Genomic DNA, 25693 nt, shown 5'->3' with positions numbered 1-25693 from the left:
CAAGAAATTTGGAATTCATAGTTGCTTTCAAGGGGCTAATACCCAAAAGAGTGAGATGAGATATTACAAATGAAAAACAAAATTAAGGAGCTATAATACATGTACAAATTCAGGTTTTAGGGATGAACCAATCAGTGTATCCAGCTCATAGGTTTTGGGCACAGGAGCCAAAGGAATCAATAAGACTGAGTGACTCCCAGGACTTTGAATCTATTAGAAGAGATGTGCTCTTCCTTTCTATGCTGTGATTTGAGAATATTAGGTTTTGACTGCTACAGGCATTTTACTACCAGGAGAAGAGGCCCTGCTCAGAAGCCACTTCTATAGAACCTAACAGTGGAGTCAGAGGAAGGCAGCACAAAGAAAAACTGAATCCTTGGTGACATCATGAACCACTGGATAAGCTTTGCCTGAAGCCAAACATTTAGACTTTTTAGTTACAAGATCCAACAAGCTCCTTTTTAGAGTTTAAGCCAGTTTGAATTGGGTTTTCTGTCATTTGCATCATAGAGTACCCTAACTGATACACCACCTTAAGCAAAAAAACTACTCTTTTAAGTTAAAGATTTCAAGCATGAAAAGTGAGTCTTCACAAGAATGCTTACATTTTATTCTTATCCTTCATCCTAAATTTTAAAAGAAAGCCCTGATTTATGAATTAACTAATGTTTCAGGGATAGTAATTACAAGAAGTTACCCAATCAGACCATTCTCTTTGGAAAGTTCTCTATGAGGGAAGCAGTGCTTAGAATCTATTCTGTGCATCATTTACCTAAAGAGTTGGCGAGTGTAGACAAAGACTGGTGAATAATGATTTTTTATGCCTCTAGCATGGGAGCAGTCAAAAGGCCTGGAATAAAGACTTTTTTTCATATGCTCCCAGGACTAAAAATGTTGCCTTTGATAGATTTATTTTTTGGAATTGCCGATATCTTTCATTTTTAAACTTTTTAATTTATTTGTTTATTTATTTGTTGGCTGCGTTGGGTCTTTGTCGCTGCACGTGGCCTTTCTCTAGGTGTGGCGAGCCGGGGGCTACTCTTCACTGTGGTGTGAGGGCTTCTCAGTGCAGTGGCTTCTCTTGTTGCAGAGCATAGGCTCTAGGTGCACAGGCTCAGCAGTTGTGGGGCAGGGGCTTAGTTGCTCTGCAGCATGTGGGATCTTCCCAGACCAGGGATAGAACCTTTGTCCCCTGCATTGGCAGGTAGATTCTTAACCACTGCACCACCAGGGAAGTCCCTGATATCTTTTATATATATATTTAAATTTATTTATTTATTTATTTATTGGCTGTGTTGGATGTTGTAGCTGTGCGCGGGCTTTCTCTAGTTATGCAGAGCTGGGGCTACTCTTCATTGTGGTCCATGTGCTTCTTTTTTTTTTTTTCCTCTTTCTTTTTTTTTTTTTTTTATTTTTTATTGGTCCATGTGCTTCTCATTGCAGTGTCTTCTCTGGTTGCAGAGCACGGGCTCTAGGCTTGCAGGCTTCAGTAGTTGTGGCACAAGGGCTCAGTAGTTGTGGCTCTCGAGCTCTAGAGCTCAAGCTCAGTAATTGTGGTGCACAGGCTCAGTTGCTCCAAGGCATGTGGGATCTTCCTAGACCAGGGCTCAGAACCTGTGTCCCCTGCATTGGCAGGCGGATTCTTAACCACTGGCACCACCAGGGAAGTTCCCCCAATATCTTTCTTATATACAACCTATACAACCATATTTTGGATGGTTCATTCTGATTCCTGTGCTGTGAATCTTTATTTGCTTACTCAGTTAAGAGTGGTTTCAGTGGAAGCCTTTGGTGTTAAAGCACAAAGAGCCAAGATGATAATTTAGGAAAAGCTGAGTGTTAAAGGATTCTAAGCCAACTATTAGACTACAATAATAACTTGTCTCATAAAATAATCAGCTACCTGATCATCATTTAATTCATTAAAAAAAAAAAAACCTAATGTGGACAAAATTTCTTTCTGCAGTTTTGAATGAAGTTTTTTCTATTTATTCAGTGTCTGGGGACCTAAATGTATTGTCTAAAAAAGATGTTGCTATAGTAGAGGCCTGCAGTTGAAGTTTTGAAAATATCAAGGGACTGTTTTCCACTATTATTTATTAAGTTATACCAATGCTTTTCATAAACACTTATAATAGCTGTTTTGAAAGTGAAAAAAAAAAAACTTCAGCAGAGTTCTGTTATCAAGGCAAAACACATCATTGCATTTGACATAACTCCAACAAATATTGTGCTTCCTTCACAGAACTGGTTGGATTAGTCTCACAGATGTCAAAAAAACAAGTTGACAGTTCAGCAAATTATCTACCTGGCCCATATAGAAAGCACTGAAATTTCTAGCTTCCACAGAACACTTTGCAGTGTTTAAAGAGCAGCTGAATGGCATTTCTAGTCTGTGATTCAAGGCAGTTGGTGGTCCAGCCTATCTTAAGAGGAAAACATTCTTTTTGAAGTGAAATTATTCTCTATATAGGAGTGAAACTGTGAAAAAATTTGGCTATTTCCCCTACCCCCAAAAGATACAGAAGGGCATCTGAGATTGCTGAATAATTTTTTAGACATCAAAGAACCCAAGAATGTTGAGAGAAGACTAACAGAAAATGGGCCGATGAAGCTGTTATAGACGGAATATTTGTGTTCCTCCAAAATTAATGCTGAAATCCTAACCCCCAATGTGATGCTATGAGAAGGTGGGGCCTTTGGGAGGTGATGAGGTCATGAAGGTTGGGCTCTGAAGAATGGGATTAATTCCCTCTAAGAAGGGACATATGAGTTTGCTCTGGTTTTCTGAGTTCTGCCATGTGAGGATACAATAAGTCAGCAGTCTGCAACCTGAAAGAGGACTCTCACCAGAACCTGACTATGCTGGCACCCTGATCTTGGATTTCCAGCTTCTAGAACTGTGAAAATACATTTCTTCTGTTTACAAGCCACCCAGACTATAGTGTTTTACTATAGCAGCTTGAACTAAGACAAAAGGTGATAAATTTGTTTACAGTAACAAGGTATTTGAGATCCTTGCTTTTATTTGATGTGAATAGCTTCTTAGCAAAATGAAAGAAATAATCATTTAATTCGAGTAAAGAATCAGTAAACTTTTTGTCACTCTAGCTAGCAAAATAAAATCCACCCCTTAGGGAACGAGCCAAAGGGGTGGTAATGGTGAAATACATCAGGAATGTAGTTTAAAAAATATATATGCACAGCCTAAAAGCATTCAGATTTTTTCTAAATGGTACCCAATGATGTTCAAGTGAACTGTTACCTTTCATGGGGAGATTAGCTTTTCACAGCTGCACAATGACATCTTGGGATTTTTAGCAGATACATCAAAGACCTTGGACCTCATGTTGTTGGCTTATGTGAAGAGATTCATTTTGCAGAGGACAGGCTGGAAAAGTACAGTAAATTGACTACAACTCTCTATAAAACAGACATTTCATATATTTGTAATAAAATAACAATGTATATATTTACCATAATGAGGAATGGCATTTGCTTGAAGTATATTTAGTATTATTGGACAGAACAAAATATTCCATAAATTTAAAATAGCACATATGTATTTTTGCATATTCTATTTTATTAAAAAATATTGGAATCCATACATATTGTATAAAATAACTCTTTAGTAAATAGGTTTTTAAAAACTTTTATTTTGGAAAATTTCAAACATACACAAAAGAACAGGAACTATATAGTAAACCTTATGTCCTCATATATACTCACAACCCAGCTTCAACAAGTATCGACTCATGGCCAAAATTGTTTCCTTGTACTCCCACTGACTTACCAAACCCTTCTTTCTCAATGGATTTTTTGAAGCAAATTCATGTCATGATATTGTTGGGAGAGATTCTCTTCTTTGGGCCTCTTATGTTCCTACAGATCTTGCTGGACAGACCAAGATGGCAAGGCCCTGACTGCTTTTACAAGGTCCATTTCTCAAGGTTGGTTATGTACTCAGGAACCTTAAGAAATGAGGTAATTCTCCTCCCCACCCCTCCACACTCTACTCCCACCCCTGGACAAAAAATGGGTCCTTGCTCTTGCTCTTACTGTTTGCTGTAAAACTAGTGAGTTCCCCAAGCTCAGCATTCCACAGCTGTGAAGCAACCCACTGCATGTGCAGGCATCCATCTATGTTACCCTGGTGGCACTGAGAGCAAGCAGAACCACCACAGACATGCTGATGTTTGTGCTGCTTATTGCGTCATGAGTAACAAAGTCCTTTGTCTCTGACCCAAGGGTCTTGAGTATTCTGCCAGGCTCCATAAAATAATAAGTGGCTAATTTATTAGATTGCGGGTCAGGTAAAATCAGATCCCAGATCCAATGTATATCATTTTATTTGTACATATTTCAGTATACATCTCTAAGAAATAAGAACTCTTAAAAAAAAAACAGATAAAATGACTGAGCTGTAGAGATCTGCTACACACACTGTGGCTCAACAATATTGTATTGTGCACATAAAAATTTGTTAAGAGGAAAGATTTCATGTTAAATGTTCTCATGAGAAAAAGTCACTATTATTGCATCTAAAAAACAAACTATAATTCTTTAATAGACTCACCAATCATGTGATAGCCATTTGGGGGAGTCAAATTTCCCCAATTATTTCTCTTTTTTTTTTAACAGTGTATTCAACAGGCAACCAAATAATTGTATTGGGTGATATGAATCTTTAAAAAATTTATTGTGGTAAAATATATATAACATAAAATTTGTGATTTTAATCATTTTTAAGCGTATAATTCAATGACAATAACATTCACAGTGTAGTACCACCATCATCACCACCTGTTTCTAAAATTTTTACACCTGGGTGATCTGAATCTTTAGTATCTTTTAATCTTAGCATCTTTAATCTTTTACTCTATTTTCCTTTTCCCTTTCTCTGTTTTTCCTTGCAATTTATTTGTTGAAGAAAATCAGGTCATTTCTACTATACAGTTTCCTACAGCTTGGATTTTGCTATTATCATGACTGTTTCGTAAGGTTCCATGAGGAGGCATACAATGTCCGGTTGACTTTCTTTTTGTGGTGTTAATAGTCATTTATGATGGTTGTTTAGATCCTTCAGTTTTTAGGGGTGCAAAATGGTGGTATCTGAATTCTATTATTGCATTTTAATATCTGTTTAATACTTCCATAGAGGAACAGTTGCATCATACTCCACTGTATGGATGTTTATTCCCCCTGTCTAAGCGGAATGTTTCATAAGTCAGAAGATCCTATTTAGCAAACACATTTTTATCGTGATTGGTTTTCAAACAAGAGAGAGAATTTTGTTGTTGTTTTTGCTGTTCTTTATTTTATTCTCACAAAGGGTACAGAGTATCCAGAGTATATTTCTGAATTTGCAGAAAAGTTAAAAGTGATTTCTATATGATAATATGAATAAAATGTCACCCTTCAAAATAATTTTTATTACTAAAGTGGGTCTTTTATTAAAAGGCACCCTGGAGTCATGAATCCAGAAAGAAACAATGTTAGTATGGACAAACAATTTCAGTTTCCTTTCCTTCCAAAGAAGAGGGCTGAGAGCTAGGGATAGCCTCCTTTATGTGGTTCTCTTTTTATTCGTGGTTCTAAAATTAAGCACAGTGCCTTTTTTGGTGATAGTCCATGCTAGGTTGGCATATCAGAACATTTTCCTTAGAGTAACACTGAGACACATCTGTTCAAGTGAATCGTTACCAACTCAACTGACATTTAGCAGGGATAAGAAATTCAAAAGGCATCATATGGATTGAGTCACATGATCCTTTTGCCACTATAAGTATTTAAACTTACTTTTTATCCCCCACCGTAACACCTGTTAACTCATGTTTGGCACCTTGTGAAACTCTCATGTGCTGGGAATTACAGCAGATAAAAGGTCATGTGACAAAAGAGTTCTTAAAATTTTGAAATTTGAAAGGATTATTTTTCTCTCTGAGCCTTTCTCTCTCTCTTTCTCTCCCCTCAAAGGGACCAATATTCCCTTTTTGGACCGCAATTATATTTGATAGGTTTTATCAATGCAATTTATTTGTTTGTTTTAGGAATCTATTGCTACAAAACAAATTATTCCATTAGTGGCTGGAAACAACACATACTTATTATCCCACAGTTTCTGTGGGTCAGGAATCCAGGAGCAGCTTAGCTGGGGGCCTCTGGCTCAGGGAGACCCACAAGGCTGCCATCAAGCTGTGGGCAGGAGCTGGATCATCATCTCAAGGCCTGACTTGGGGACGAGTCACGTTTAAGTTTCCTCACGTGGCCGCTGGCAGGCCTCAGAAGCTCCATTGCCAAGTTCAGCCACACTGGCCTCTCCACAGGTCTGTCTGGAGACATAGAAAAGCTGGCTTCCACCAGAGTGAGCAATCCACCAGAGTGAGCAATCCAAATATAATGACAGAGAGAACCTGAGACAGAAGCCACAGAAGTAACACCCCATCATGTCTTCCATATTCCATCCCTTAGAAAGGAGTCGTTGGTGCAGCCCTCCCCAAAGGATTATACAAGGTATGAACACCAGGAAGCAGGGGTCATTGGCGGCCATCTTAGAGGTGCCTACTACAGTTTTTTTCATTTCATTATTTCATTTCATTTCATTTCATTTCAATTTCACTACATTTCATTTCATTTCATTTCAATTTCATTTCATTTTTTCCCCTATTTTTTGGGTGTGCTACACAACATGGGGGGGGTCTTAGTTCCCTGACCAAGGATTGAATCTGTTTCCCCTGCAGTGGGAGCATGGAGTCTTAACCAATGGACTGCCAGGGAAGTCCCAGTTTGTTTATTTTAAATATAAATTTTAAAAACAGAAAATATGTTCTCATAGTTAAAAATTTTAAATGTACCAGAGGGTATATAGTAAGAAGTCTGCCTCACACCTCTGTCACCCAATCCCCTCCTTGAGCAAACGCTTATCAGTTTCCTGTGGATCCTTTCACAGGCTTTCTGTTAAAGGGGAAGTTGAAAGAGTGGGACTCCACGGGGTAGGAGCAGAAAGCCGCTGTCATCATCTCCCCTCCGTCTTGCCAATTCAGTCCTGCTCTGCAGAGATAACGCTTCCCCACCTCTTGGGTGAAATATGAGGTGATTACTATGACTTTTCATCTCCCTCTCAGATAATAAGGAGTCCTCCAGTTATTTTTAGTCATAACATGGTTTCACAGCAGAAGGAAAATGCTGAGTAACAGTAGAATGAGGTTAAAGCTCCTGCCCTTTCCTCTCTCAGGCCTCCTTCAGGCTGAAAGCCTGCAGTGAGAAAAGGTGGGGGCCTTGTGGTCAGCTCCTCTGTTTCTCTGTTTTGTACTTCTCCACTTTCTCTTCTGCCTCCTTCTGGCTCCACTGGGTGGCCTCTGTCTCTCTCTGGGTTGGGGGATGGAAAGCCAGTGAAGACAGGTTAAGAGCCCTGTTTTTCAGTGTCAGATATTCTGGCTTCTGCACAGATATCCTCGTGGAAACATCCAACTGTGGCTTTCTTGATGTTTGCAAATTCTCTCCTTCATTTAGCATTTGCTTACAAAGATCTGCCTCTAGCCAGTTTGTGATGCGGTCACTGGGGAAGCCTGGGTGAGGCCTCCCCCAGGAGAGCTCAGGAGGGCAGACTTTCTCTCGCTCTGAGCCTCCATCTGGTCCTGGGAAAACTTACACACCCTTCAGAACATCCTAGGCTTTTTTGAAAATCGATTAAGACTGTTCTTGCTCCATGAGGGTTTCAATTTCTCATCCTATCTTGCTCAGTTCCTTTAGGGACAATCATATCCTGGGAACAAGGAGTGTCCAATGTATCACTCCAGGAATTAAAATCCAAAAGAGGGTTTGTGTCTGTTGGTTGATCGAATGCTTGTTTCGTGTGGGTAGAAAGTGAAAGACTTTTCTTGTAGAACATGTTTTCCATATGCTGAGATACCTTTGAAGACAAAATAATTATAGTAATTAAATCTATGAATCCTTTCAATAACTCAGCATACTCTGCCAAGCCAGAGGTGGCAGGGAGGCTGAGGTAGTTTCAGGCATGTGGCATCTACACAGTTGTGGAGGACACAATTCTGGGATGTGATGGGCTTTTTCTTTCAGAATCATAGTGTTTACGTTGTGAAGCTGGGTATCGAAGTGGTAGGAACTTACCAATTCCTGTTCTTGGTTCTACTGTGGTTCAGTTATTTCACTCTGAGTTCACTCCAGCTCTTCCTTTTCCAGTGGTCCCGCAAGAGTTCCCACAGACACCCTACTCCACCTTCACCAACATCCAGACCGTCCTTCTCTGGGTGAGGCTGGAATTCTTTAGAACCTCAGCACACAGCTGGCCTTCAGCGGGCTTAGTGTTGAGACATAATTAAGGCTGCTCTGGGACTTGGTGCCCTAGTACTAACCAGTGGGCGCCTAAGCAAACCTGATCTTGAGTGGGACCCAGGAGATTTCTATTTTGTTCACATTGTTACAGCTTAAACCCCCAGCTCCCTCCATTCTAATAATATCTGAGTTCTCAAATTCCAGTAACTTTTTCTTCACCTGCCCCTCTTCTTGTGTGCTCAGTCCAGGTCTACCTTCTAAGTTTCTACTCTGGAGGGTGGGTTTTCTTCTTCTTAGCAGCTCTTGCTGTAGTGGAATTCTGCCCTTGATTTCCATTTTGGAGATGGAGACTTTGGTCTCCATGGATGAACTCCTGTCTGCTCACCTTCTGGGGCTTTCAGATGTTACTTAGAACCTTCCAATTTTTCTGCTTCAATTGGACCCCTGGAAATTCCCAACCCCAAGGACTCTACAACCGTTCTGTTTGGTTGAACATCTGGCATCAGCTGGACCTTCCCCACCCACCTACCTCTCCCACCAGCTTCTGTGGGAGCCCTGTCCTGTTATGCTGGCAGATGGAGCTTGGGATATAATAGCTCAGGTGGGCTGCATGGAGGCACTTACATATATCAGATAGGAGCATAAGAAAGGACTGTAGCCTCATGAAAATTATGTAGGGGGTAATGCTAACAGCAAGTGAGGAGAAGATTAAGAATGACTTGGAGTTTGTCACATCGTAAGGAAAAAACATAACAAAACGAAAGAAAACAAAAAAACACAACCAAAGTGATAAACCAAAGCCAAAGAAAATCTGATTTGAGAAAAAACTGTGCAGTGTTATTGTAAGTATTTCAAGAGATATAGCTTCCTCACTAAAGAAAAATAAATCATTTAAAAGTGAATATCATATTGTACTAATGTTAATTTCTTAGTTTGTACAAAGTTAATTTCTTAGTTAATTTCTTAGTGCCATGTTATGTAAGATGTTAACATTAGAGAAAGCTAAGTGAATTCTCTGTACTATCTTGGCAACTTTTCTTTATCTAAAGTTATTCCAAAATAAGAAGTTGAAAAAAAAGAACACCAATGGAAACACTGAAGTATTTGTATTAGAAATAAAGAACTTCTTCACCATAAAAAGTTCAGACAAATAAAAATGGTTTTGATGGACATTCTGGAAACTCAGTTCCTGGTCTAAACATGTATTGTAAATAGGTGGAGTACTGTATAAATTCTGAAAGAATTAGTTGAGGCTTCTTGATTTTACTTTTAGGAAACTCATTCTTTCAACATATAACTATTGACCTATTATGGGTTTTGCATGTTCTAAGGTTATACCTGTCAATAAAGCAGATAAAGATCTCTGCTCTAATAGAGCTTACATTCTAGTGGGGGCAGAGGAAAATAAAAAACCAATATAAATATAACAAATAAGTAAATTATACTGTGTGAGTGAACGCAATGGGTGCTATGGGGAAAAAAAGAAGTCCAGAAAAAGGGATAGCCGTAGTATGTATGGGGGCTGGACCATGTGCAATTTTAACTCGGGTGAACCAAGCAAACCTCATTGAGATGGTATAGTGGAGCAAAGATGAAGGAGATGAGGGAGCAAAGCATGAGGATGTTGGGGGAAGAGCATCACAGGCAGAGGGAACAGTGCAAAGGTGGAACATGTCTAGATGTTCAAACAGCATCCGGAGATGAGTTGACAAAAGCAGTAACTGGTGGGGAGAGACTTAGATGATGTCAGGAAGGCAAGGGTGGTGGTGGGTGGGGAAAAGTGCAAATAATATAGGACTTTGACTTAGAAATGGGGAGCTATTGCAGACTTTTGAGCAGAAGAAGGACATGATCTATCTCATGTAACAGAAGAATCATTCTTTTCTGTTGTGTGAATAGGTTCTGGGTGGGCAAGAGCAGAGCAGGGAGAAGAGTTAGAAGGCTAATGCAGTAATACAATGAGAGATGATGGTGCCTCAGACCAGAATGAAACAGTGGAGGCAGTGATGAGAAGTGGTGCTCTGGAGCTGGCTTGTTCCAACTCTTGAGGCCACTTGTTAAATTTTTAGGATTTTTGCAAGCTAATTGTTAAAAAAACCATTATTAAAAATTAAATTATATAAAGTTGCAACTAGATATACTACACTGAAAACTAACGTATTAAATGCCCCAAGCTTATCCCTTAATTATTTTTACCTACTTATGTTACTATAATCATTATCATCTCTGCTCTTGGGTTTGTCTTGTGGCCTCCACATGGTGAAGACAGTCTAAAATGGGGTGCTGCTGTGCATCTCTCCCCAGTTCTGTAGTTAGTGACACTGCATATGGAGTCTGTCAGCCATGGTGGGAGTACTGACACTACAGAAACTGACAAATGCTACAGATCAGGGTTCGTTTTTAAAGAGAGCCGGTTGTTAAACATTGACCAGTATGCCACTGCTTTGTGCCCTCCCAGCCAAACCTAGGAATGTGTACCACTGCCCCGTCCAATGTTTTCAGCTTCCTCACGTCTATCATGTCCCCAGCCACAGAGGGGAAAAGCTTACTAAAGAGGTTAAATAGGTGTTGTTAATATTACAACCAGATAAAAGGAACATATTTCTCTTAAGCGTCATACCATTAATACATATGTAGTCATAAAAAGTCACCCCACCTGTGATTGGATTTTTAGCGCCGGCCCCAACTTTAATCCCATAGTACTTCGAAGATGCTCCTCTGTGAGTAATGGCAAAGTTTCTCCATCAATTGCGTGATCTTTAAATACCTTATTAAACACAAAAGATGTCAACTTTATTTAAATGTCTTTTTTTTTTTTTTTACCTTGTTCTATATATAGATTTTTAGCTTTGGAGGAAACATTAAGACTGCTTGAGGATGACACAAAAAAATCATAGCGTTTCTTATCTTCAGTTACCCTCTTTTCTGTGCTCCAGTGGCATGTTGCTTGTGCTCTTTAACAGCCCTTGGAGTACACTGTAATTTCCTGTATGTGCAATGGGAAACCAACCTGGAATAGTCATTATTTGAGGGCAGGCCCATGTTTTACTCACCGATGTACATGTAATGCAGTACCTGGCACATGGTAGAAGATGTGTAATAATCCTTGCTGGACAAATCAATGAATGGACAAATAGTGTGAGTGAAGGGTTGAGGGAAAAACCATTTCAGGCAAATTTCAGACTCTCACATTTATAGATGCAGTGCCTCTGTCCACTGCCTTAGATGAGCGGTGAAGGGAGGCGAGAAAAACGCAGGTGATAACTGTCATGCTGGACCTTTCCACAGGACCAATTTGTTCTGACTGTAGAGTGGATGTCACCATGCCTTCCATTCTTCCAGAAACTAGGAAGGCTGCTGGTGGGCAAAGGTTCCAGGCAGATAAGGAGATGGACAGGAAAAAACTAGGCTCACTGGTAGTACTATAATGCCATGATCTCCAACTTCAAACTGCCTGGCAATCCTATATATACTGATGAGCTTTCTTTTCTTTCTATTTCACACTCCTCAAATTTTAGACCCCACAGAATCCCCCCTCATTTTCAGCAGATCATACAACTTCCCAATTAAAAAAAAACCAACCCAGTAGAGAACTTCCTCTAATTCTGCTCAAATCAACCTGAAAGCTTATATTTTCTTTCTTTGTGCTGATACAGGGGAAGAGCGGTCCCTCACTGTTTAAAGACACTTTCTCCACATAGGCTGTGTCTTCACCCTTCCCACCTCCAGGCCCCACATGATAGATATATCTCTCTCTCATCTTCAATGGCTCCTCTTCTGCGGGCTCTTTCCCACTGGAATGTAAGCAAGTCTCCACCATCATGAAACAAACAATAATGAAGAGAATACACAAGCACTTCCTCACTTCATCTCTAGGTCCTGCCCCAAGTCTCTCAACCCCTTCACAGCCCAATTTCTCAAGAGTTTTGATGCTCCCTGTTTCCATGTTTTTACTTCCCAGTCGTTCCTCAGTCTCGAGAAGTCTGACCTCCACCCTCACCAGTCCATTAAACCTGCTCTCCTCTGGGCTCCTGGTGACTCGATCAAACGTAGATATTTTCCAGTCCCCATATCTCTTACGCTCCTGGCTGCATTCAACATTGATGACTATTCCTTCAAGAAAATGCTCTTCCCTTGCCTTCCTGAGGCTTCTCCCTCCTGGGTACCCTCTGCCCTCTCTTTCACAGTCACCTTTGTGGCTACTGTTTCTTTGTCCATCCTTACATGTTAGAGTCCCTTAGGCTTCTGACCCAGGTCCTCTTTGGTCTTTTTGATCCATCTCAGTCTCTCTCTTGGCTTCAGTGAGTGTCTCTATATACTGAAGGCTCCCTAACTTAGAAGCTGAATCGCGCCAATTCTGCCTCTTAGATAGCATGCTTATCTGTCCACCCCACTGCTTCTACCCTGGATCAAACTCCATGATTGCTCGTCCGAGAAGGCTTCCCCACCAGTCTTTCCTCTTTTAACCTACTTTCCTAAAAGCAACTTGAGCGACCTTTCTGAAATACAAAGCTAAGCACGTTACTCCTCCTTAAAACCTAGACTGTTTCTGGGATGAAGTGACAATCCTTCAAGTCTTTGTGGCCTGGCCCTGTCTCCCTCTTCAGCCCCCTATCCTGCCATCCCCACCTTTCCCACCTTGGCCCTGGCCCTCTGGCCACTAAGAATTACTCTCAATTCCCAACCATGTTACGTTCTCTCTGACTTCTGGTCCTCGCCTGGAAATTCCTCCTTTGCCTCCCTCTCAGCTCACATTCCCCCTCAGCTGGTACACGCCTCACTGTCAGGTCGCACTTTTGATGCCTCTTCCCCTAGGAAGCCACGAGGGCCTCCTGTGTGTTCCTACCATGCCCTGCGGCTGCCCTCTCACAGCACGGTCACACTGACGTGGAATCTCTTACGGGTGTCCCTCTTCTGGACTGTGAGCTCCATGAGAAGAGGACACGTATTTGTCCCATTTCCACTATGTGTTCTGTGCCTCGGAGGGCATGCCTCAGGACCAGCTGAAAATTAGAATCTTCTTGGGAAGCTTCCATATCAGGAACTTTGTGTTCTAACAGATTTTAGTTATTTACAAACTGTATTTATTAAGTAATTATTTCTTCTCCTATTTTTCCTAATTATTTCTTTTTCTATTTTCCTACACAAAAAAGTGGACAGTTTGGGTTAGTCTGTGTGGCCTTATTTTGGGGAAATGTATGCTATTTCTTAGATTGTTTGTTGTTTTGAAATATCGTGAATAACTTAACCATATGTTCTACCACCTCTGAGAATTCCTGGGGGCCCATGTGCTCCTGGCTGAAAATCACATGGCCCAATATCCTCAGTGTGCAGTAATTATAATGGAAAGAGCTAGATTTGTAGTCACACACATTTTTTTAAGTAGTCCTCTAGCCACCCGGAAGCTCAGTTTTACTCAGCTGCAAAATAGAGTTAATATCTCCTTTGTAGAAATACGGTATAGATTAAATTTAAAAGAGAGTCTAAATAATTTACTTAGTACAGTGCCTGGCACGTAGTCTGTTGCCAATAAAGAGTAGACGCTATTGTGATCTTTTATAAATGAGAGAACCAACATAGGAAAGGTTAAGCGAGTTACCCAAGAAGCAGAGCTTGCCAGTTAGAGAACTTGTAAAATAATGTGTGGTTTACGATTCTGATCCAGAATTTTTCCACTGCCAATCAGAAAAAGGAGTGCTGAGGAAAATAGTTACCTATATTTATGGTAGAAATTTTACCTAATTTCTCTTTCCTTTATAGGGATTCCAGTGAGCAGTGACGGGAGCATGAGAGAGCATCCAAAGAAGGAGAAATCACGGGGATAAATTTTCACACAGAGGTAGGTTGGCAGCCAGGGCCTGAAATGCCCAGTCATGGTGGATGGACTCTGGGCCTAAGGCAGAGATGCAGAGTGTGCCTCTGTCACTCAGATGTCCCTCACTTCATTCTCATGAGAGCAGTTTGGGCCATGTGCATGATATAAATTTGCACATATTTTTAATATTTTGAGTTATTTTTAGGGAGAATACTTTATCTGCTGACTTCTTTGAACTAGACAATGACCTTGAACAAATGAAATGTGTTACGGGATATCCTAGATGTCCCTAAATGGCCAAACCACCCACCCTCTCTTCACATCTATTTAAAGTATTTCATCTTGCAAGGGGCTTTGAGTTTTCATTGCGGTTATTTTTTTTCCTGAATTTCTTTTTTCTACCTGCAGAAGGGAGGTGGTTGGAGGTTACTGCACCTAAGGCAGAGGTGAGGAAGAAGAGGACAGAGAAGGGAACAGTGGGTGTGGCCCTGAGCAGTCCCAGGGACTGTGAGTAAAAGCGGATGGCACATTGCAGACAAGGGTTCCTGTGGGGGTGTGCACAGGCAGTGCTGCTTCAGAGCTTGGTGCACCCAGATGGTGCCCAGTTGCATCCAGGGGAGTTTTCCCCGTTTTGTACAGAACACCATCACTGAACACAGCCTGGTCATGCCCAGTAGAGTAGTGGCATCCTTGCTGTGGATATCACCAGCAATTGCTGGGAGAAGAACGGACATTAGTGAGGAAACAAGAGCAGGACTAGATCCTAAACACATTTGAGAAACACCACTTCTTGGGGTGGGGAAGGAAGTTCCAACATCTTGTTGGTAAGAGATAATGAGTCAGCAAAGTATGGGGTCTTTGTATTTATGTGACTTCTTTGTACCCATAAGGGGACATTATAAAGTATGAAATGCATATAACATTATTTATTACAAGAGTAGTTATTATAAACTACATTTTTATGACTGTGAATCAGAATAGTGAGTTCAAACAGATTCAATCCATCGGAAGTCAGCAATCAAATGTTCGTTATACATGGGGTTGCTTGTTTCCGGCTGTCAGAATTTGGTAACTTCATTTACCACTGGTTGATGTGGCATTTGATAAGTGGTATAGATAAATTTAAAAAGTGACTTACTTGTGGTTGATGACTGGTAATAAAATAATAAGGTTATACTCATTGAATAGGAAAAAATAGGACAAAATTTTTTATCAGGTATGCAAAGAGACAAAGTAGGTGTCTTGAAGAATACAACTTGCCTCATAAGTAACTTGAGATTCTGCTTTGTCTAGAGGCCTCTGATTTAATGATGAAGTTAGAATTTATTGAGTACTTACAAGGTGCCAGGCACTCATCAATGCTTACAAGAATCTTTTGAAAATGTATTATACTGTAAGCCCTATTTTACATATGAAAAAACTGAGACACTGAAGAGAGAGGCAACTTGTCCTACGTCACATGTCCAGAAAGTGGAAAAGCCAGGATTTGAACTTGTACTTTCTGGTTTCATAAGCCATACTCTTAATCACTACTCTATATGAATTTTCCATTGGTCCCATAAAAAGAACAAAGGAAGAACGATAGAAAGGAAAAGAAAGAAAGAAAGACAGAAAGAGAGAGAGAGAGAGAGAGAGAGGGAGAGAGAAAGAAAGAAAGAAAGAAAGAAAGAAAGAAAGAAAGAAAGAAAGAAAGAAAGAAAGAAAGAAAGAGAAAGAAAGAAAGAAAGAAAGAAAGAAAAAGAAAGAAAGGGAGAGAGAAAGAAAGGAAGGAAGGGAGGGAGGAGGGATAGAGGAAGGGAGAGAAAGAAAGAAAGAAAAAAGGAAGGAAGGAAGAAAAGGAAAGAAAAGGAAGGAAGGAAGAAAGAAAAATTAAAAATTAAAAAAAATTCACAGTATTAGAGTGAAGGAAAACATCATCACAAAATGAGATCTGAAAAAAATTCTCTCTAACATCAGTTAATTGTGTAGTTAAAACATAATGTCCTTTTCTTCCTTTCTTTTCCTTTAACATATAAACCAAAGATAATGATACCAGATTTAATAGGCACATTGTTGCTTGGAATTGTGTTATTAAATCACTTGAAAAAGTAAACTATATGCATGAAAATGTAGCATTGACATAAACTTCAACGATTTGTCAACCCACCATTTTTATTTCCAATTTTCCTGTATAAATGAGACTAGTCTTACTTTCCAACTGTCCCGATAGTTCATTATAATTTAAAAAATAGTATTTGTCTACCAGATTTAATTATGTGTGTAGGCATTTTTATATATTGCCCCAGCATAAAAATGGAATTTTAAAATAATTTCCTACTTTTCAGATGTATTTCCTTCTTGTCCTTTTTAGAATAAAGTATATATTTCTGTTACATATGATGAGTAGCCTAAAACTTCTGATATAGAGGTGCATGCCTCCAAAACGTGTACTAAATGGATGAGGAGGGACTATAGTAGACATCTCTCATTCTTCCTGGATGTTTGGCCTCTGAACCTCTTAATTTTGGAAGAATTCCCACATCTCAGGAGTCCTAATGGGACAGAACTAAAGCCAGATACTGTCTCTGCCAGCCTCGCCTGAAGCTGAGGTGTGGGCACATGACCCAAACTCCACCAATCAGAGACTTCTGTTCCAGGGCCGCCAATGACATACAAAGGGAGAGATCATTAGGAATGCTTTCTGGGGTCAAAATCAAGTTCGACAGAACTCATTATGAAGGAAGTATATTTCAAAGTGTCTTACTTTTAAGAAAACACTTAAGTGCTACATACCTGAGCATAGTCTGAACAACCCGGAAGGCCACTAATAAAGTTGCACACATCATTCACGGTCCATTTCTGAATATCTTCATCCAAAGATAGGTTTTCCTGGATTGTAAGCAACACATGTGTTCCTTTAAAATGGAAAGAAGATTATTTTGTGGGAAAAGGCAGAAGTTAAGAGTACAGTTTTATATATAGTTACATTAATTTCCTCATGTTCTGCTACCACAGAGCAGTCCCTTTACATAGATCTGCAGGTAACCCCCTTAAAAGATACTGAGTTACTGAGAGATGATTTCTAAAAAAGCTTAGCTACGTGCTTTCTTTTCTTCCTCTAAAGGATCTTTAAAGACAGCCTTATCATAAATAAAAACAAAGTTCCAGCTTCTCTCAGATTCCAATAGAAATACCCTGTGGATTTCATTCTCCAGATTAACACTACCATGTTCCGTGATGTTACATGATGTATCATGCTTTCTAAACCATGCAAAAATTTAGCTACATCTTCATCAAAATGGCATATTGCTATTTTGTCAGGGAAGCAGTTGGTATGGTAGCTAGATTACACATACTGTAGATCCCTGTAGGTTTTTCTCATTATTAATTTTTATTGGAGTACGGTTGCTTTACAATGTTGTTAGCCTCCACTGCCCAGCAAAATGAACCAGCCACGCACACACAGCTACCCCCTCCCTTTTGGACGTCCCTCCCATTTAGGTCACCACAGTGCGTTAGGTAGAGTTCCCTGTGCTATGCAGGGAATGCTATACATTCCCTGTGTTTTAAAATATTTTTATCTAAAGAAGTTCCAGTTTTAAAATATTTTTTATCTACAGAAGTTACAGAAAACCTTTCAGTGTTTTGGCAGCGGGGGGGGTGGCGGGGAGAGGACAGTGTGTTACTACGTTTAGATTAGAGAGTATCGTAACCGTCATGCGCACTGAGAGAGCTTCTGTTTAATTGTCTATTTTTCTTACACTTAAATACAGGGGGGATTGAATTCATACTTCTAACCAAGAAGTCCCTCTATTTTGTGTTGAAGAGATTAAATTTAATTAAAATTTTAATTAAAAATTCTGGTAGGTTTTCCCATCCTTCCTCATATTTTCCTTCCTAGCTTTTGCTGAAAATTCTCTACATAGCAATATATAAACAGAGGTACATTGCACTGTTACGGTTGATTGGAACTAATGTAATAAGTTTTTTCAAGAAGAGGTAATTCTAAGTAGGATTAAGAAAAAGAAGGATGAAAAGAAACACAACAGTTATAGTTCACTTTGCAATAACTTCACGGACTTGATGACCTGCGGTTCATGAGGACTGGCCCCTGGACATGTACCTGGCAGAGATGGTCGAGGAACTGGAGGGTAAACCCCATTCTTTTCACCACAGGCTGCCAAAACCTGCTCTGAAGGCTTCTCTTTCCCATCCTCCCAGGCCTTTTCTTCCAGGGGAGTGCCATGAGCTTCCCAGGGTTTTCTATGGTTGGGCTCCAGCTCTCCCGCAAGAGCTGTAGTTGGCTTTTCATTGGTTTCACCCAACTTGTGATTGTTGAGAGCATCCGTTTCTGGGTCTTTTGCATACTCATTCTCTTCATAGGGAATTGCGTGGGTTTGGCCTAGGGGTTTTTCTTCTACTTGACTTTTAGAACTCTCAGTGTCACTATCTAGAACTTTCTGATTCCCTGTAGCTCTCCTGAGGCGATGACATTTCTGCCCCCAGCTCTCCGGAAAGCGTGGACTGGTTGCCACTAGCGTGGGGTTTCCCTGAAGATTTCTCAGGGCACTTCTGTGAACATGCAGGTCCCTGGCAGGGAGTGTGTTCCTGCCATGGTAAGTGGCTGGGCCAGCTGGGACACTGGAGCCATAGAGGAATGGTATCCCTAGGCCTGCTCGTCCCTTGGAATTAACTTTTTCTATTCTCCTTTGCTGGTAAATGGCATGCATTTCCATTTCCATCCTAAAAACAAAACAACATATTTTATAAACCCAAGAAAATCATTAGAAATATAATTTTAATGGCCCTCTTCCTTCCCTAATATAGAACCTCTGCTTTTCTTGTGAGTCCTTATGCTACTTATCTAAAGTTTGTTAGGTGTAAACACGAATCCCCCAGAGAGCCACTGGGAAGGAGAGTCTGGAGTAAGATCAGAGGTGAAGGGTTTGGCCTGAATCTCACAATGGAAGTCCAAGGCCAATCTTTAGAGCATTATCTCTAATGGATGTGGCAATTTTAGCAGGGATGGGGGGAATGCAGCACAGTTTCTTGCCAAGGATTAATCCTCAAAGAAACTAAAGTTTTGGGAAGAAGTTCTTAAACCTTGCAGTACAATTTTAGTGAGACTCAAGAAATGCAGTAAGTCTTAACTGCTAAAATTAATTCCAGTGATAAGGGTGGGGGAAGGGAGGGGGGAAGACTTGTTGGTATTTTTGCTTACTTCACTTTGCTTATTGGTCATCACCTGGACCCCTTAGTGTTCAGTGATGAAAAAGTTGACTCTCATGCTTTCTCTCGCCAAGAGCAATGCCCTAGTCATTATTGCTGTGTATTTCTTTCTCCTGGTTGCTGAAGGCCACTTTTAGGCTGACATGGGGCTGTCTGGGCTCTAATGGCATAATTTTAAGTGTCATTGGCAAGCTTGGCCCCTATCTTTGGGCGGACTTGAAGTCATTTAAGACAGAAATGCCAATATGAATTTCAAAGGAATCATAGCTAGGTGTTTTAATTATGAGACATTGAGAAACTACTGTGATCTATAGAATTAGCTTCACTGTGTAATTTCTAATCTTGCTTTTATCATTAAACAACCTGTGTACATGTCTGTATATGTTTATTTTTGTAATATTCCTGGAATACTTTTTGAAAGTAATCAGCGTGTATATATACATTATCAGTGAACACATATACACAAATACAACAATTTATATGAAAACAACAATATACAAACACAAGAAATGAATGAATATATATAAAAGTATATATATAACAAATGAATAAACAAACAAGGGAATGAATAGAAAATAAAACAACATTGTTACATTACCTGGCAGTATGCTGCCTTCGAAGCATTTCATTCCTTCTAGCCATTGCCTTTAGGGATTCAGGTGGCAAAATGCCCCAACCTTAAACAAGAAAACCACCATCCCACCCCACAAACAAATTAACAATATCCATTTGAAAATAATAAAAGAAAATATAATGATTTAGAACAGTATCTGCAAAAATGAGCACAACTGCGCACAGTGTTAGAAATGGTATCAGTTCATGGCTGTTCAGAATCTTAGAGTCACTTTGGTCATGGCGTGATAACACCAGATAATGTTTCCTTTTTTATGGCTGTGCTGTGCAGCTTGCAGGATCTTATTTCCCTGACCAGGGGTTGACCCCGGGGCCCTGGCAGTGAAAGCGCCAAGTTCAAATCACTGGACCACGAGGAAATTCCCTATATAATTTTTTTCTTTAAGTATGGGTCTCATGACTGGCAATGTTTCCCTACCATCCTTCAAAAGGAAAAACATGAAATTAACTGTGGATCTCTTGATTGCTTGCTTTTGAAGTAAATATTGATAACTTTTTTTTTCTTGGATAAAAAGAATTAGTTTTTAAAAAAAGTAACTAAGTGCTTCTTGATGCACTGAAATCCCTGGAAATAAATACAATGATTTAAGTGTATAAAATATGAAGTTCTGTATGTGGACTTTTTGGTGTAACTGAGGCAAATACTTTTTACAAAACAACTTCAATGGAGTTGAACAGCAATTACATTCTTTGTGTCAACCTTCCAACCTTCCATTATGTCTTGAAATAATGACAGCATCATCAGAATTCAAGGCTCTATTCTTGCCTGGTAACTTCATGCTCATGTTGATTTTTTCTTTCTCTGGACTCCTAATGCACTTAGAGTCTATGCTGGTGCTTCTCAAACCATCCATGGTGAAGGACTACTTTTTTCTTTTAAAATTTCCAACCCATCGTGGACCAACACTTTTAAAAAATATGTAAAATGACGTTTTAGAAAATTGAAATGAAAGCAAGAACAAATACAAGCACAATTTAAAATGATTAGATTAATAGACATAAAATTACCCTGTCAAATGGCTGTAAGAGTTTTGAGGCTTACTCTCTATTTATGCATTTGTTTGTACAACCACTTCTCAGATCAGCATAGGCCTATGGACCACACTCTAAAAATATCAGACATGCAAATTATGCTTATTACACATAGTTGTGTTCAGTGATAGTTTTACATGTGCAAGTCTATTCTCCTCAGCAAGAGCGCAAGTGTCATGAAGCCTAGAACTGTTTTTATACTTGCCTTGTACCAAGCTAGCAGAGCTCGTTCAACTCCTGTTAATAATAACCTATCTTGAAATACACCATACTATATCTATTTTTATGAGCTTCTTTCTCAGTTGTAAAATTCAAAGGTTAGATGACGTGACCTCTAAAAATGGCTTCAAGACATTCCAGCAGGCATGCATGAAACTGCCAACCCATGGAGTAAGGCCCAAGGATGAAGAGAACGTCCGTGTGAGAAGACCACTGTAGAGGGCACAGTTCTCGTTACCTGGATTTTAGCACCCTGTGAAATCTGGACTCATCAAACCTATTTCAAGTTTTTTTCTCTTTCCCAAAGAATTGACATCAAACTTAGTGCTAGTCTAGTTGTAATGATCCATTCCCTGCCTAACATCCCAAGTTCTGAAATAGATTCCTGTCTTAATTCCTATTTTGCTATCGTACTTAGTAGCTTGGCTTCTATAGGACTGAGGCCCTACCTTGCCCTTGCTTACTCTCTTACGTGCCAGCCTTGAGGTGGGAGACTGACCTCTGTCCCTGGGACAGGATGTCAACCGGCCTGTTCGTATCCAACTATTGGCAGTTTCTGATTCTTCATCACCAAGAAGCTCTCTCTGTGTCAGTAATGCAACTATTTCACTGGTTTGCTTGTCTATTGCCTGTAACTTCGGGCTATAGATTTACTGGGTTCTTGCTGCCACATGGGGCTACCATTCAGGTTCAGCTGTTGGGCCTGTCACACTCCAGTGGGTGTGTCTAGTTTCAGATGTGGCCCTTGCTCTATCTCATCAAAGTGCATCTACATGCCCTGTGGTAGACAATATGGTTAAATCCAGGCAGGTCAGTATTTTCACTGGCCCTGGCACCAATCATATTTCTTTCTGTGTCAGGCTTTCACTCACATTGTGCGTATCTATTAGGTTGGCCAAAAAGTTCATTCGGGTTTTTTCTGTAACGTAGAAAGCCTGAACGAACTTTTTGGCCAACCCAATATGAAGAGTTGTTGGAATTGGGGAGGGGGGACAAACAGAAACTCATTGAATATAGTTTTGGGGAGATAAGATGATGCATCAATTTGATCTTCAATATTGTGAGGAAATTCTCACCTCTTATTCTCTCCTGAGCCCCCACACTCATTTTCACTGACATCACTCTGCTGAAATTGCTCTTATTGAGATCATCAGTGACCTCACAAAGCTACATCTAATCACATATTCTTGGTCCTCATCTTACTTGATCTTTGGGTGGCACACTTGACTCAATTGCTTACTTTTTCCTTAAAACACTTTCTTCCCTTGGCTTCCAGGCCTCTGTCCTCTCTCCTGAGTTTCCTCCCACTTCACTGGTTGCTCTTTCTATGTCTCCCTTCATCTTCTGGACCCTGTTGGTATGTCCCAGGGATCATCCTTTTAACTTCTAACTCATCCTTTTAACTCATTCTATAGATGATCTCATCTAGTCTCATACATCCTGATGACTTCCAAAATGACATCTCCAGGTTGTCTCCAGAAGTCCTCCCTGGATTTCAGCTGCCTTCCGGATATCTCTAATTGATTGTCTATTAGGCATCTCAAATGCCTATGATCTCTCCCTTGCCCCAAGCACTCTTACTTTCACAGTTTTCCTCAACTCACTGAATAGCAACTCCACCTTTCCCATTTCTCAGCCAAAATTTTTGATGTCATCCTTAACACCTCTCCTCACATCTCATATCTAAACTCTGAGAAAATCCTGGTGTTTCTACTCTCAAAGCATTTACAGAATCCAACCACTTCTTACTATTCCTACTGTCACCACCCAGGGCCAATCCATCATAATCTTTTGACTATTATAATAGCCCATTAACTCGCATCAGTTTAACTCCAGAACTTTAATCCTATCAAGTTTGTCCCCAACACAGCAGCCAGAGACATCCTGGTAAAATATGTCAGACCATGCCATTCCTTTGCTCAAACTCCTCAAAAGCTTTCCCTCTTCACCAGAATAAAAGGCAAGTCCTCACTATGACCTATCAGGCCATATATAAACTGCCCCAGGGCCTTTAACTCTCAGATCTCATCTCCTCATGACCTCATCAGTTCCTTGCGTGTAAGATAAGACAGATAGTAATTGCAGATTTTCATGTTATTCATCAGTAGACTGACGGTTGGAAGAGTTAAACAACTTACACTTGGTCACACAGTGGTGGAACCATGATTTAAACCTAGGTAATAATTGTAGAAACTACAATAATTGTAGAAACTACTATAATCACAGTATAGTTTTGCCTCCAAAATTTGGCAGTGAATTTGATGGCAAGATTAACGCAGCAATCCAGTTCACAGAGGCTCCACAGACGAGAGTCATCTATTGCTCATACCTGAGTAGACACGGTTAGACAGCACATTCGGCATATTTGCATGTGGTAGAGCAGAGGATGCAAATTGGGAAGGAACACAAAATGGTCTTGGGTCAGTTGGAGCCACAGTGGGAGGCAATAAATCTCTAGGGAAAAAGATGCAAATTGGGTAAAATGAAAATGAAATTGTACAAAATTTCCATTGCAGTGAGATTTTTTTATATTTCCATATGAGATTCTATCATCTCTTCCCAAAATGAAGTACAAAATTCCTGCAGTCTCTATCGGCTTAAGTAGAAATATGATAAGAAAGCTCAGGAGGAAGGGCTCTACTAAGGAAAGACTGACCGAGCTGACAACACAATAGAGAAAGCAGGAAACAAAAGTTTTAGGGATGTTGGGGGGAAAAAGGATCTAATCAAATCAATACCAATGTCTGATTTTCCATTCTTGTCCACGACATTCTTTTCTCGTTTGATGAACAAACTCTGGCCTGAGTTTTGCCATCTGGGATCAGTGACTACCTGGGTGGACAATTTATTTCTCCAAACTTTAATGGTCTCTAGAAGTCCAACTCTATTGTTCATGCTCCGTGAACAAGCATAAATAATGAATTTTACCTTCTCCTCTGAGTGTCAGAACATATCAACATATTCAAAAGAAGGGAAGACAGGAAACTGCCAGAGTGTGCAACCAAAATACTGATAATTTCACTTTTATTGCAAAGAAAGAATTGCTCTATCACAGGAAATCCAGGATACCCAATTGTTGTGGACTGAATGCTTATGTCAGAAGTCCTAACCACACCCCACCCTCTGCTGCCATGTGACTGTATTTGGAAATAGGGCCTATAAGGGGGTAATTAAAGTTAAATGAAGTCGTAAGGGTGGGGCCCTAACCCAGTAGGACTGGTGTCCTTATAAGAAGAGGAAGAGACACCAGACGTGCTTGCACATAGAGAAAAAGGCATGTGAGGACACAGAGAAAAAGGCAGCCAAGTCTGCAAGCCAAGGAGAGAAGCATCAGGAGAAACCAAACCTGCCAACACTTTGATCTAGGACCTTCAGTCTCCAGAATTGTGAGAAATAAAATTAAGCCACCCAGTCTGTTGTATTTTGTTATGGCAGTCCTAGCAGACTACATCCACGTTTGCACCTATACAATGCCTGTCACATAGCAAGTGATGTCAAGCAGGCCTCAAAGGGGAACTGACGCGAAGTTTGTGGAAGATGTGGCTGGCAGAGTTACTGCACCACAGTTACCTGAAATAACATTAGACAATAAAACAACCCTGGGGTTAACAGCATTTGAAAACTTAATAATGTCCTTTTTCTCCTTTGACTGAAATATCATATTGGAGAGAAATACCTGTCCACACTTGGAGGTTCAAGTGTTGAGGGAACCAGTGGAATCCTCTGCTGCCCTGATGCTGTCAACAAAGGGTTCACAGCCATCATTGAATTTATCATCAATATCTCTCGCCACTGATGGAGCTCTAAAAAAAAAAGAATAGTTATGTCAACAAATACCTCTACTTTCTGTGAACTGTTTTGAATTCTTCTTAAACACGATGAATACCTTTTGTATTTTCCCAACACTTGGGAAGACAAACTACACCAAGCTTTCGGTTACACAAAAACCCCTCTATTGTAAGCACCCAGATACAACTGTAGAACTTTGTGTGCCTTTGGAATTTGTTGGAGAATCTACAGGTAATACCATACCACACTATAAGCAATACAAATAAAATTAAACCAGTTTTGCAAGATTCCAGAAATACCATCTTCTTTTATTACAACTTACTTTGATTTTTATATTTCCAGAGGTACAAATGCATGTATGCTCCCATATGTTAAATTTTTGGAAACATATTCCTATTTAGTAGTTAAGATTAAAACAGAAAAGAGGAGGAAAATCTTCCTAATGGCTAAAAATACATCAAATTAAAGTGTATACAGGCTGACTGCATGTTTCTAACTGGAACAAGTGACTAAGTTATAACCAAACATACACAAACACCAAGCATTCATAACTTTATCTAGAACCTAGTGATCAGTAAAAGGGAGCATTGTAAAAGGGGTAAAATTTTGTCTTATATTTTCTTGTTAAATATTAACATCCTTTGAATAATTTTAAGTATTAAATGACTGCTAGTCAAACAGGTCACTTTAGCTTCTTCCTCC

At 39.9% G+C, this 25693-nt stretch overlaps 1 protein-coding gene and 1 long non-coding RNA gene across 2 annotated transcripts in view; one reads left to right on the top strand and one right to left on the bottom strand.

Annotated features, from left to right (window-relative positions):
- LOC130855181 (uncharacterized) overlaps positions 1-25693 on the top strand; it is a 77480-nt gene that overhangs the window by 15671 nt on the left and 36116 nt on the right. The window contains exon 2 of the long non-coding RNA XR_009054242.1: positions 14056-14134. This is a non-coding gene — a long non-coding RNA (uncharacterized LOC130855181). The remainder of the gene's footprint in view (positions 1-14055; positions 14135-25693) is intronic.
- On the bottom strand, positions 7718-24979 carry SAMD7 (sterile alpha motif domain containing 7). The gene is made up of 7 exons (XM_057738297.1): positions 24879-24979; positions 23532-23656; positions 19917-19995; positions 18213-18832; positions 16883-17004; positions 10952-11062; positions 7718-7912 (listed from the first exon to the last, which is right to left on the bottom strand). Exons 1-7 carry the CDS (start codon positions 24977-24979, stop codon positions 7718-7720), a joined length of 1353 nt encoding a protein of 450 aa, XP_057594280.1.

This window comes from Hippopotamus amphibius, chromosome 6 (genome assembly GCF_030028045.1).
Source record: "Hippopotamus amphibius kiboko isolate mHipAmp2 chromosome 6, mHipAmp2.hap2, whole genome shotgun sequence".
Classification (NCBI taxonomy): domain Eukaryota; kingdom Metazoa; phylum Chordata; class Mammalia; order Artiodactyla; family Hippopotamidae; genus Hippopotamus; species Hippopotamus amphibius.
The sequence above is the reverse complement of the archived record's forward strand: the minus strand, read 5'-3'. Positions and strand labels throughout refer to the sequence as shown.